This window comes from Apium graveolens, chromosome 7 (genome assembly GCF_009905375.1).
Source record: "Apium graveolens cultivar Ventura chromosome 7, ASM990537v1, whole genome shotgun sequence".
Classification (NCBI taxonomy): Eukaryota; Viridiplantae; Streptophyta; class Magnoliopsida; order Apiales; family Apiaceae; genus Apium; species Apium graveolens.
Window position 1 is genome coordinate 107018665 of NC_133653.1, and position 12312 is coordinate 107030976.

General features: G+C 32.3%; 2 protein-coding genes across 4 annotated transcripts; both read right to left on the reverse strand.

Moving 5' to 3' along the window:
- Nucleotides 1–2578: 2578 nt before the first annotated feature.
- LOC141672810 (uncharacterized) lies at nt 2579–8240 on the reverse strand. 3 transcript variants are annotated; one of them, XM_074479487.1, is made up of 7 exons: nt 8060–8240; nt 7534–7945; nt 7326–7452; nt 6883–7224; nt 6709–6810; nt 4006–4493; nt 2579–2718 (listed from the first exon to the last, which is right to left on the reverse strand). In XM_074479487.1, exons 4-6 carry the CDS (start codon nt 7120–7122, stop codon nt 4377–4379), a joined length of 459 nt encoding a protein of 152 aa, XP_074335588.1. In that variant the 5' UTR covers nt 7123–7224; nt 7326–7452; nt 7534–7945; nt 8060–8240; the 3' UTR covers nt 2579–2718; nt 4006–4376. The 3 variants fall into 3 exon arrangements, with proteins under 3 accessions (XP_074335588.1, XP_074335590.1, XP_074335589.1); XM_074479489.1 differs by lacking the exon at nt 2579–2718 and adding an exon at nt 5316–5367 and having other exon boundaries at nt 4386–4493; XM_074479488.1 differs by lacking the exon at nt 2579–2718 and adding an exon at nt 5316–5367 and having other exon boundaries at nt 4386–4493; nt 6709–7224.
- Nucleotides 8241–9640: 1400 nt separating this feature from the next.
- On the reverse strand, nt 9641–12061 carry LOC141673943 (uncharacterized). The gene has a single exon (XM_074480671.1). The coding sequence runs from the start codon at nt 12059–12061 to the stop codon at nt 9641–9643; it is 2421 nt and encodes an 806-aa protein (XP_074336772.1).
- Nucleotides 12062–12312: the final 251 nt, after the last annotated feature.

Here is a 12312-nt window from a genome sequence, read left to right on the forward strand (position 1 = left end):
AATATTGGAGATGCTCTAATTATAGCCAACCTCGTATGTATGGCTATATTTGTCCATACACTACAGGCCTGTAAAAAATGTAAGAAATCTGTAGGAAGATTACATATCAGTTATTACCATATTAAAGTTATATATTCTATTTATAACAATCTAAAATATAAATAACATATTATTTTTAAATTATAGGCAACTAATATAGCCAATACTATCGAAATAAAATATCTACCAAGTTCAACAAATTTTACATAATATTTTACAAATCTAATTTAGCCAACCATTATAGTGAACTCCATTAGAAATACTCTTAGTAAATCCTTAATTTGGAAATATATACAATTGTATTTAACGTCATTTTTATAATTGCTAATTTCTGCGCAACAACAAGTTCTCAGATTAATTATTATGTAATTTCACTTCAGTTTCGAAAATAAAATGGATTTTAAAGTTAGGTGTACTTCTAAAATCTCTCAAGCTCGGATATTCACCCGGAAAATAATTATTATTGTTTGAATTTTTGTAAAAAATAGATTAAATTTGTAATTCAAGCCTTTTTCAAACTAGCCTAGATTTCAAACTTTCATGGTTTTTTTGCCGTGTTGTATACAAGTGTTACTGCAAATTGTGATCTGGCCAGATCAAATATTGGCATATTTGCAGTTTAAAAGTAACATGTGTGGACTTGATCAAGCTCAAACTCAATGAAATCGTAAAGTTGACCTAAAACGCAGACTTGCAATCCGTATCAAATTCCATTTACAAGTCCCAAATTTGTTCTATAAATTCGTTTACAGATGATGCAGCAGATAATTTGTTCTATAAATTCGTTTTCAAATTCCATTTACTAGTTTAAAACCCTGCTATGCACGATGACACAGATTATTTTTAATATTATATATTTTTTTTAAAAAATTGAATAAAATTCTTAATTTTATTCATTTACAACTTTAAATGATTATATTAGTAGACGTATATGTTCATAATTTTTTAGAATATTTAACCTTATTTAAAGTGATATCACTGGTAAGGGGGGAAATGTTATTATAACGAAATTATTATTTTATTGAGGGTAAAAATATAGTGTCTTCATTATGTTGGCACCTTAAAAATATTATTTTAGCATGATGATTACTTAATCGATTAACTATAACTCTATATAAGATATTTGAAAAAGATAATATTACTAATTGAACGATATAGTTTTAATAATAATTCTATGTGTATTTTAAAAAAAATAATATTTATGTTTTAATTAAAATTTAATTTTTTAGTTCACATCAATATGACACGAATTATACTTAGTCTAATATTAGTTTGATTTACAATATTTTATTTTTGCCCGATGCCCAATAAACCGACCAAATCAAACTAATTATTTTTAGTTTAATTTTATTTTTTTTTAAAGTCTGGATCAATAAGATAATTTTGTTTTAGACTGAATAATTAGTATATATGATTTTATTTTTCTTGGTCAAATTATAGTTTTATGTTTAGTTTTGTGTTAGTCTGAATCAATTGCATAATGTATTTTTTTATCCTGGATAAATAAAATAATATTATTTTATTTATCCAACTTCATTAATATATTTTTTTAGGAGTATTGATAATATTATTATTTTATTTTAGCCCGATTCACGTGATATATCAACTAAATCTTAATAATTATATTTAGTTTTCTTAAATTTAATTTAGCCCGAAGTGACAAATTATAATAATATAGAACTCGTATTGAATGAAAATATAAATTGGTAGAATAAATTGAATTTAATATAAATTATAATTATATAGAGTTCGATAAAAAATAGAATTAAAATTGGTAAAAGTTGAATTTAATATCAATTAGGATTATACACTACAACAGAAAGGACTAAATTCAACCCGAGAAAATCGGTTGAATTTAGAACATTCTCGACGGGAACCAGTTGATTTTAATATAAATTCAACCGCTACCTTCCTGTTGAAATTAAGGCCGTTGAAATTAGTGAATCGGTTGAATTTAAGGTTAAATTCAACCATTTCCGGTTGGATTTCGCTTTACTAATTTCAACCATTTCTCGTTGGAACTCTGCTTAGCAAATTTTGAAAACATTTGAATTGTAAATTTTGAATTTTGTTAAAAATTTCATTTTCCCGCCAAAACAGTAAAATCAACCGAAGATTGTTTATTTTATTTTTGTTACTATCAACCATTTTCGGTTGATTTAATTATCTTGTCATGTGGCAATGTGGACTAAATTCAACCATATTTTGTTGAATTTGACTGTAATAAAATCAACTAGATTTGGTTGATAAAAAATTTCTTTTACTCGTGTGCATGTTAAATTCAACCGAATCTAGTTAAAAATCTTGAACACAAGGTATTTTTTAATCGCTTACAGTTGACTTTAATGTACCAATCAGGTCATTATTATCAATATTATATTTCCTATTTGCCTGCTACATTAACTATTAACTACTAGTATAGTAAACATGAGAAAGTAACATAACAATTACAATCCACATAATAATAATGCATTAATACATAAAATATATTTAATGTCTTCATTACTACACCAAAATGATTTAATTAAAGGTCTTACGGCAAAAGAAAATATTTAGAGATTTTAAGAACACAAATAGAAAGCGCAAGTCTTAGGATCAAAGAGGGTAGCGCTGCTCTAAATTCTCTATATGAACCATGTCATCCTCGTGCAGTTCCATGTGAGGTTGTGATCCAGTCGCCTAAAATCAAGAATAATAAAATTTTAGAAAAGTATTAAACAATATAGCAAATGTATAATTTCAAATTAATCCAAGATATGAGCAGCAAAAAGCAATGTGATGAACACATTTACAAGCTTCCAGGAGTCAATGGGAATCAGACAGTTTATTTAATTACAGGTAGTGGAGTTACGGATATGTGATAATGGTGGGTTTACAAGTAAAACGATAACAACATTAACTCAATGAAGCTATGATTCAAGTGTGATTCATTAATTTTAATGGTGAGTCAGAGCATAAGAGATCACAGCAAAACATGCTGCAGTAAGGGCAATTAAGAATTTGTCAATGTCAGGTGAATCAAATATAGCATGAAAATTGTTTGATATGATCAAAAAAATTTATCATTAGGTATAATTGTTTGATTATAGCAAAACATGCTGCCTCTTCTCATCAACATTGTCCAATCACTCTACCACCAGAAAGAAGTACAATTTATGCACATAAAGACACACACACTTTTCAGGACAAAATCATTACTTAGTGTATTGCAAGTATCTAGTGTCAAGCATAAATTGGAGAAACATTCTTGACTGCAATATCTAGTGTTAAGCATAAATTGGAGAATCGTTATTTACTACTGTCCTTGAGAAGTTTCTGTGAAAGCCAAGATCTGACTTGGCCAGTAAGTCCTCTGTATTGATTTTTATGGTAAAATTGTAAAGAGGTTGTCTATTGTGGTTGTCATACATATCAAAGGAATACCATATGCATTTTTTATGTCTAAGACGGTGGGTTTAAGTCCATACATGCAGGTTGTATTAGAGGTTCTTTTCCCTATTGTAAAAAAAAGAGAAAAAAGGTGTGCGCCTTAACTACAATTGACTGACGTGTTCATAATAATAAAAAAAAGTATTGGAGGGACACATTAGATTTTATTGGTATGCAAGACTTCACCTATGTAATTCCAGAGCTGCAAAATTATTTTTTAAATATTGCCTCGGAATTGTTTCTCATTGCAATTAACTATAGCACATAAAATTGATGGTCCAAGACAAACATGGCTACCTATGCAGTTAAATTTTAGGCATTACTAAAATTAAAATTAGAACGCATTATGTGGATACCTACTACCTCTTACTGACTTGTTGAACAACTAATAAAAATAAATAAAAAAATCTTGAACAAATCATGTACACTAAATCAGACTTTCACATGCAAACAAAACAAAAATAACCAGGTGCTTCCAATTTTAATTTCAATTTCAATTGTAATATTTTAATTTAAAAAGTATGTTTATAAAATTACCTCTATGATAACCTTTTTGTAACGCTCAAAGAGAGGTGAAGTCATTTGTGCAGCTATTCGTATATACTCTTCCCATAAGATCGTAGATGATGGATCATCTCTATTTGAATAAGCAAGGGTAGCCAGTTTCTGCACCTCTTTGTCAAGCGTGTAACGTGTCACTTCAATCTCTCTTATTGATTCAACCATGTTAGTCACATCTGCCATGAACTTCCCAATAATTGAATATGCAGATTCTCGAATACACCCAGGAATGCATGCTAGAGTAGATTGAGAAGTTGCATATTTAGCAGCTCCATCTTGTCCAAGAAGCTCTGGAACTGTGTGGCGCAGAAACATAATCACTTTCCCCTTCTTTGATGGACAAACCTCTAACAATTGCTCGACTTCTCGTTTTTTTGGGTGCCTGGAGATGGTGGAGATGGTGCTGCATCCTGAGAAGGTTCATCCTGAGAACTGCCCTCTTGTGCATCACGCTCCACAACAACCTACGTTACACAAAAATCCTTAAAATAAGACTCGCTCAAAATAGCCATAACTAGTGTGAGTTAGTGTGAGGCAATTAAGCTCGATTATATTTAACCTTTTCTCATCTACTACATGTCATGATAAACTAATACAAAATGCAGAAGTTTAAATGAACTCCAAGTTTTGAGCAAATAAAACTGACAAACAGTTTCCCAACTATTTTTCTTTTGGTTTTTTATCATCCAGCGAATAAAGTGAATCCTAGAATGCTAACTTACCCAAATAAATTTAAAACATGCATACCCTCCATCTGTGTTAATGGGCCTATTCTGCAATTTAACCGAACTTATAAATAAAATAAAAAGCAATGTGCAGTTAGGATAAATTAACACCCCATAACAACTGCTATTATTTATTTCTGAAATATTCTTATCCAAACAGAAGTTTAAATTCTTGTGATTTGATTATAGCGTACAGGGAGGGGATTTTCATATTTTGACTCAAGTTAAAAATGCATAGTGTCGGCAAGGAACTCTAACAATGCAGTGCAGTCCAGTCCATGTATATTCACCATTACAACAGTTAACAAATACTCTTTTGGCTCCCTGTTAAGGATTCCAATGTCCAGATATATGGGTAACTAATTAAATCCTTGACCATTTATGTATAAGTAAAGTAGGTAGAACTTAACAGAATTAAGAAAACCACGGCAATAAAACACATGAGACCAATCGGGGGAAGGTCTCAACTTCAAAATTTAATATAAATTATAATAAACAAATACATGGTGTATGGATGAGTCTTATATTTGATAAACGACATGTACTTTGTCAACTTTTTACCTTACTGTTGCAACCCTGACTATTTTCTGGAGATTCCTTCTAAACCATTCCCCTGTAGGAACAGAGTGAACCACCAGGGGGTCATCATAAATTGTATAAGAAAAAATTGCAGGCAAGCTATTTAGTTTTGTTACCCCTTTTGTTGCCTAACTACAACAAGTAGAGGCTTCGTGCTTAGAAACTAGAAAGTGTACATCATCTCCAATAAAGTGCAATTACTAAAAATTCCTTAACCTAGTAATAAACATAACATATTTGATATGAAATAAGGTAAAGTTTATAAACATAACATATTTGTTGCCTAGCTACAACAAGCAAGCAGTGAGTTAGTACCTCCCACGGACCGTGTGTCACATACTAATTGCTCGGATTTAGTACGATGCTATATGGCACATAACTTTTATAATATGTAATCTAAAAATCAATTAGCAACAGATCCATAATACATAAAACCACTTCCATAAACTTATCAATCAAAAGGGTCACTTTCATTCTACTTGCACTAACATATATATTAGCCATAATATTACACTATACACTTCCACACTGGTAAATCAGCATCCTTTCAGAAAAATTAGAAAATCACAAACTGAAGTTTCAATAAATAGAATGGTGATAATCCAGTCTTGAGAAACTAAAACAATCTGATACTACTACTATTCATCGATAAAACCCTATAAACAGAAAACTTCATACAATTAATTATAAAGAGTAAAAGCACTAAATATAATACCTTACAAAATTCACAATCCATTAAATGCAGTATCATAAATTGACTAAAATCAAAAGGGGTAATAATCAACTTAGCCGAAAAAAGAAGAAGGAAGAAAAAATATAAAAATTGCAATTTAATACAAAGAAACACAAACTGATACTTCATAATTTTCTTTAGCAAACATAGTCTTCTGATCTTGATATGTCATTTGATATTCCAAATCAAATAAAGAATCGAAAATATAAATATGTAGTAGCTGATACTTATTATGAAATTCTACCCCAGTACATGCCAAATAGGACTAGCAGTAACAAGAATATTTTCGGTAGTATTCGGGTATAGAAATGCTAGAAATGCTGAGATATACTTATTAAATATAAGTATAAATATATAGTAGCTGATACTTATTTTATTTGTGTTAGCAGGACTTTCTTTGTTCCAATTACTTATTAGCTAATACAATTAAATGTATCTCCCAACCTTAAAAACAACGAAATACACATCTACAAACAGAACGAGAAATCGAATTGAAATGCATCGCAAACATTTAATGGCAATGATACGTAGATACAGTACTAAGAAACCACCAAAACCCCCAAAGCGACTAAACAGTACAGTAAGTTTGCAAATATTTGGGAGGAGCAGCATATTTTTGAAATAACTAAGTGAGAAACGTACAGTAAGTTTTCTCCGTATTTCTTCCACTTTTTCTTTCTTCATGTACGAAGCATCAAACTTTTCGAGGATGGTGAAAGGTTTTTCTAATTTTTCCTCTAGTTCCTACAAAAAACAAATTCAACATATATAATACAGAATAACAAAATTATTTTACCTAATCTTATAAATGAATACCTCATAACGCTGGTCAAATGGCTTTGCTCCAGTATAGTGCTTAATCTCTGACTGCTTGACATTTTCTTTGCCATTTTTCGATAATTTGGTAAATACCTCCGTCTCCCAGTAGTCAACTAGACCATTCCATGCTTGTTCAGATAAGTAATATGGGGGGCAATTACGTAGATTTGCAGTCATGTCTCCCTTTTTGTGTGCCTCTTCAACCCTTCTCAAACCGTCGCTCTTCCAACCGTTCATATAGCATTTAATATTTACTTTCAAATGCTTCCTGACTATGGCATCCCCCTCCAACTCCTTAATTTTATCACCTCTATATTCCGGTGGATACTCATAAAATTCCTTTAAAACAAAGGTATTAGAACTTCCAACATAACAAGTTCAATAAAATAATTAGGCCATAATAATGGACAAATGATAACAATGTGTATATACTGCCATACCTTAAACTCCTCTATGCACTCGTTTAAAAAGATTTCCCGAGCTCGTGCCTTTTGTTTTGCGGTATCAAATCTCCAACGCGTTCTAACAATTGCTTTAAGTGTCTTTTTGTAATGAGACTCTTTAATGCTGTAAAAGATAAGGCAATTTCATAAATAAAAAAGCAAATATTTTCTGCAAAATCTAACAAGACTGAATTTTATATATTACTTTTTTTGTTTATGAAATTCACAACTCCAAGTTTCGGTTCTCCTAATTTTGGCTTCTTTTTGTAATCTCCTTCACAAACACGACGTGCAGCTCTCCCAAATCTAATATCAGAAACTGTAAGTTGTTCCTCATCATTGTCCTCTTCCTCTCTTTCATCACCATCATCTTCAATATCCTCCCAACCATGATCTTCTTCATAATTTTCTTGATTGTCTCTACCAACATTTTCTGTTCTCCTACCCAAACCCCCGCCTTGGCCCCGACCCCCAACCTTATTTCTGCTACCTCCCCCTCTATTTCCAGTAACCCTGCTCATAGCGCTTCCACTACCACTAGCCCCCGCTGCCATCAGGATAACAAACAGAAGCAATAGCCAATAACTCTATACCCTAAATCCCAAAAACCTTTAATCCTGATATCAATACATGAACCACGATTGGAATTAACAAAATCAACTAAAATAAATCTAAACCCCTAATTAAATTTCCAAAAAATAAATAAATACAAACATAATGTAAATATATACCTGTTGAGAGGGACTTTTGAGATGTGTAAGAGAATTCTAAGAAGTTTGTAAGGATTTTGAGAGACTCATAACAGGTTTAGGGGAATTCTTTGCCAGTAGAGCTATTTTTATTTGTAAGAGATTTGTGAGAAACAAGAGTCGCACAGTGAAAGGGGGAGATATATGAGCGGAGACCAGTATATATAACCTAGGGGTTATGTGAACCAATAAATAAAAGAAAAAAACTAATTGAGCATAGACTACTGTCTACCAGAAGTGGTATCCTATTTTCGGAAAAGAAAAATAATAATATATAACAATAATCATCTTATATTACAAATTTAAAATAAAATGATAATGTTATATAGAAATTCTAAATTTAATACAAAATAAAAATTAATTAAACTAAATCACCGTCACTCTCACTTTCTTCATCAACGCTCATGACTTCGTCTTCGTTATTATTATTTTCTTCGTTGAAGTCATCCACCGAATAATCATTCTCAACAACCCTTAAATCAATAAAAAAGTTTTTAGGATCATGAATAATAACCGGTTCGACATGAGACGATGAAGTATTTGAAATATCATTTTGCAAAGCATCATCATTCGAGAGAGAGTTCTTCTTTGATGTCACTTCTTCATTGACAAAACGACTTTTTGTTGTTAAGACCGTATACCATGGTGATTTTGCATTCGAAATACTTCGCGCATAATAAACTTGATTAGCTTGGCTAGCCAAGACGAAAACATCTTCGGCATTTAATGTTGATCTAACATCCACCGTAATCATCCTATTTCTATCCACTTTGACATGTGTTGTATGATCAAACCAATGACATTTGAATAATACAACTTTATACCCATTATGGTAGTGAAGCTCAAGTATTTCTTCAAGTCGACCATAATTATTTTGAAAACTCTCCTTGTAAGAAGTTCCTACATATAAATGAGTAATTTATTAAGTACAAATAATGCATCAATATAATGAGTAAGATAATAAAATGACATGTGTATTAATTAAATTTCAAGCATATATCATATTTCTTACCAATTACAAGCACGCCGGAATTTGGTGAAGTGCGTTCATTAGGCTTTGCACAACCAAATTTATAACCATTACAATGACAACCATTATAAATATCCACGTCCCGCATTGGACCTCTAATCAAATCCCTAAATTTTTCTTTGAGTTTTGGATCATCCGCAACCTAATTATATAATGAATGAACCATATATATATAAGTGTGCTACAATATATAAAGACAATACCAAATATTTGTGTATATATATATTTGAATACATACCCTTCTTTCAAACCAATTTGTGAATCGATCTTTTTGAAATCTTTCTTTTGCTACATCATCAAATTCGGGGTATTGTTTGAACACCAACTTGTGAAATTCACTGTAAAATAACCACAACTAATAAGATCAAGTAAAATAAAAGGAAAAAAAATATGAGTTAAAAAATCTTACCCCAAGTACTTTCCAACCTCCGGTGTGTTAATAAGAACATAGTATTTGATGAGTCTATCTTCATCAACACTCAAGATTTTATGTCCTTTTCTTACAATGGGTTTTGTGGGATGTGTGTAAACACTCAACAAGTTAGGATCAATGCACTTTTAGGTGCCTCAAAACGGCGCAACTGATTATGCACTGTTTCAACTTCAGATTCAAAATATAGAGAGCAAAAGTGTACACATTCCTCCTCGATGTAGCGTTCAGCAATTGAACCCTCCGGATATGTTTTGTTCCTAACTTTCATCTTCAACCCGTGCAAGAATCTTTCAAAAGGATACATCCATCTATATGTAACAGGACCACCTAACTTACACTCAGTTGCTAAATGCAGAGGCAAATGCTCCATCGGGTCAAAGAAACCAGGAATAAAGATGGTTTCAAACTTAGAAATTATCCTCACTACATCTTTCTCCAATTTCAACAAATCAGAGTATTTCAAGGTGGATGAGCACAAATCTTGAAAGAAGTTACACAACTCAATAATGGCATCACCAACTTGTTTTGGTAGCATGTCACGACAAACAATGGGCAACAATTTTTGCATAAAAATATGGCAGTCATGCGATTTCATCCTCTGAATAGTATGTTTTTCGAGATTCACACACCTAGATATATTTGAAACATACCCATCCGGAAGTTTAAGTGTTCGAATCCAGTCTAACTTATCAACCTGTTCCCTCAAGAGAGCAAAAGGAGCAGGTGGCATTGTCTTTCCATCTGGAGTCCATAGCTCACGTCGTATACCAAGTTCCTTACAATCATACCTTGCTTTTAAGTTGTCTTTTGTCTTGTTCCTATCATTCAACATTGTGTAGAATATGTTTTCGAAAACATTTTTTTCGGTGTGCATGACATCAATATTGTGACGAAGATTGAGTGTCTCCCAATATGGGAGCTCAAAAAATGGGGAATAATGAGTCCAATTATGAGTCACACCATAGTCCCTGGGTCTTCTTTTGGTTGACTTTCCCGGAGGAGGAAAATGTATAAGATCACATATGGCCTTTGCCCTGGATCCCGAATATCGAGATTCAACCGAGCGTACCTCTCTTTTTCCAAACTTTGTGCTATTTCTCAAAGGATCACCTGGTTCCAAAAAATATCGAGCAGTGCCAAAGAAAGAAGTTTTACCACCATTATTGAGTTGAAAGCCTTTAACATCTCCATTGCATACATGACATGATAATTTACCCTTTGTTGACCATCCACTTAACATTGCAAGTGCCGGAAAGTCGCTAATGGTCCAAAATAATGCTGCCCTCATCTGAAAATTTGTGCGTAATGACCTATCATATGTCTCCACCCCTGTATGCCATAACATCTTCAGCTCATCAATTAATGGACGGAGATAAACATGTAGATCTTTTGTTGGATCAGTGGGACCGGGAATAATGAGAGGCATGAACATGTATGGAGCTTTCATGCACATAGATGGTGGAAGATTATAAACAACCACCACTACAGGCCATATAGTGTAATCCCTTGCTAATGGATCACGAAATGGGTCAAATGCATCACTAGAAAGGCCAAGTCTGATATTTCGTGCCTCTTTTGCAAACCTCGGAAATCTAGCATCAAAAGCTTTCCATTCATCTCCATCAGCTGGATGAGATAGTTGACCTTCAACTACAACTCTGTCATAGTGCCACGTCATACACTTAGCAGTTTGCTCAGACATGTATAAACGTTGTAGTCTCGGTACAAGTGGAAAATATCGCAAGATCTTTCTTGGAATCAACTTCTTCTCGCTATCCTTTCGATCTTTATATCGATCTATATGACATATGTCACAACAAGTCTTCTTACTATTTTCTTTGTAAAATAACATGCAATCATTCTCGCAAGCATCAATCTTTTCGTATCCCATGTTCAATCCACTAATCATCTTTTTCACATCATAATAGGTGTGAGGTAGCCTGTGTTTCTCGGGAAGAACTGATCCAATAAGGTGAAGTAACTCATCAAACCCCTTATTACTACAACCATTTTTGTTCTTAAAATACAACAACTTGTTCACGAATGATAAAGTGGTAGAATTAGAACAATTTGGATAAAGTGGTTCAGAAGCACCATCCAACATGTCATAAAACTTTTTTGCTGTTGTATTGGGTTCCTCCTCACCATTCCAAAAACTTTCATGTGCATCTGCGAAGTCTCTAAGCATATCACTTGCATCATACATATCATCATCTCTATGACGAGTATTACCCGAACATGTTTCGGGTTCAACCCGAGAGTTATGCTTCTCACCATGAAAATACCATGTAGTGTATGACTCCATAATATCGTATCGATACAAATCATAAGTTACATTATCGGGTAACTTTTGCCATATATTTCCACACTCCTTACATGGGCATTTTATCCTCCCCTGTGAATCAACCTCATTACTTTTTAAAGCAACTCTAATGAAATTTTGTACACCAAGTTTGTATTCCTCCGTTATATTATTCCTCGCATCGAACCTCCTATGCATCCAACTACGGTCGGATGACATCTACAAATATCACATAAAATTTAATTAGTCATTGTGGTTACATGCCAAACTAAGAAACTAATTTTTTCTTGACGAAACTAATTAATAGCCAAGTTTAATTAATAACATCAATCTATACAACACTTTATATTTTCAATTATTTTAACATAATCAAGAACAAGTAATAATCACACAAATATTTTCTAAGTAAGTAAGAATGTTATCATCATTTTATATAAAAAAAATATGTAATATTGACATAATTGACAAAA

Excerpts from the sequence above, each read along its gene's own strand:
- LOC141672810 (XM_074479487.1), bottom strand. The coding sequence starts at position 7,122 with ATGAACGGTTGGAAGAGCGACGGTTTGAGAAGGGTTGAAGAGGCACAC. Across the intron at positions 6,811-6,882 it reads CATTTGACCAGCGTTATGAG|GAACTAGAGGAAAAATTAGA; the intron begins GTATTCATTTAT and ends TGTTTTTTGTAG. Across the intron at positions 4,494-6,708 it reads AAATACGGAGAAAACTTACT|GTTGTTGTGGAGCGTGATGC; the intron begins GTACGTTTCTCA and ends TGTGTAACGTAG.
- LOC141673943 (XM_074480671.1), bottom strand. The coding sequence starts at position 12,061 with ATGTCATCCGACCGTAGTTGGATGCATAGGAGGTTCGATGCGAGGAAT.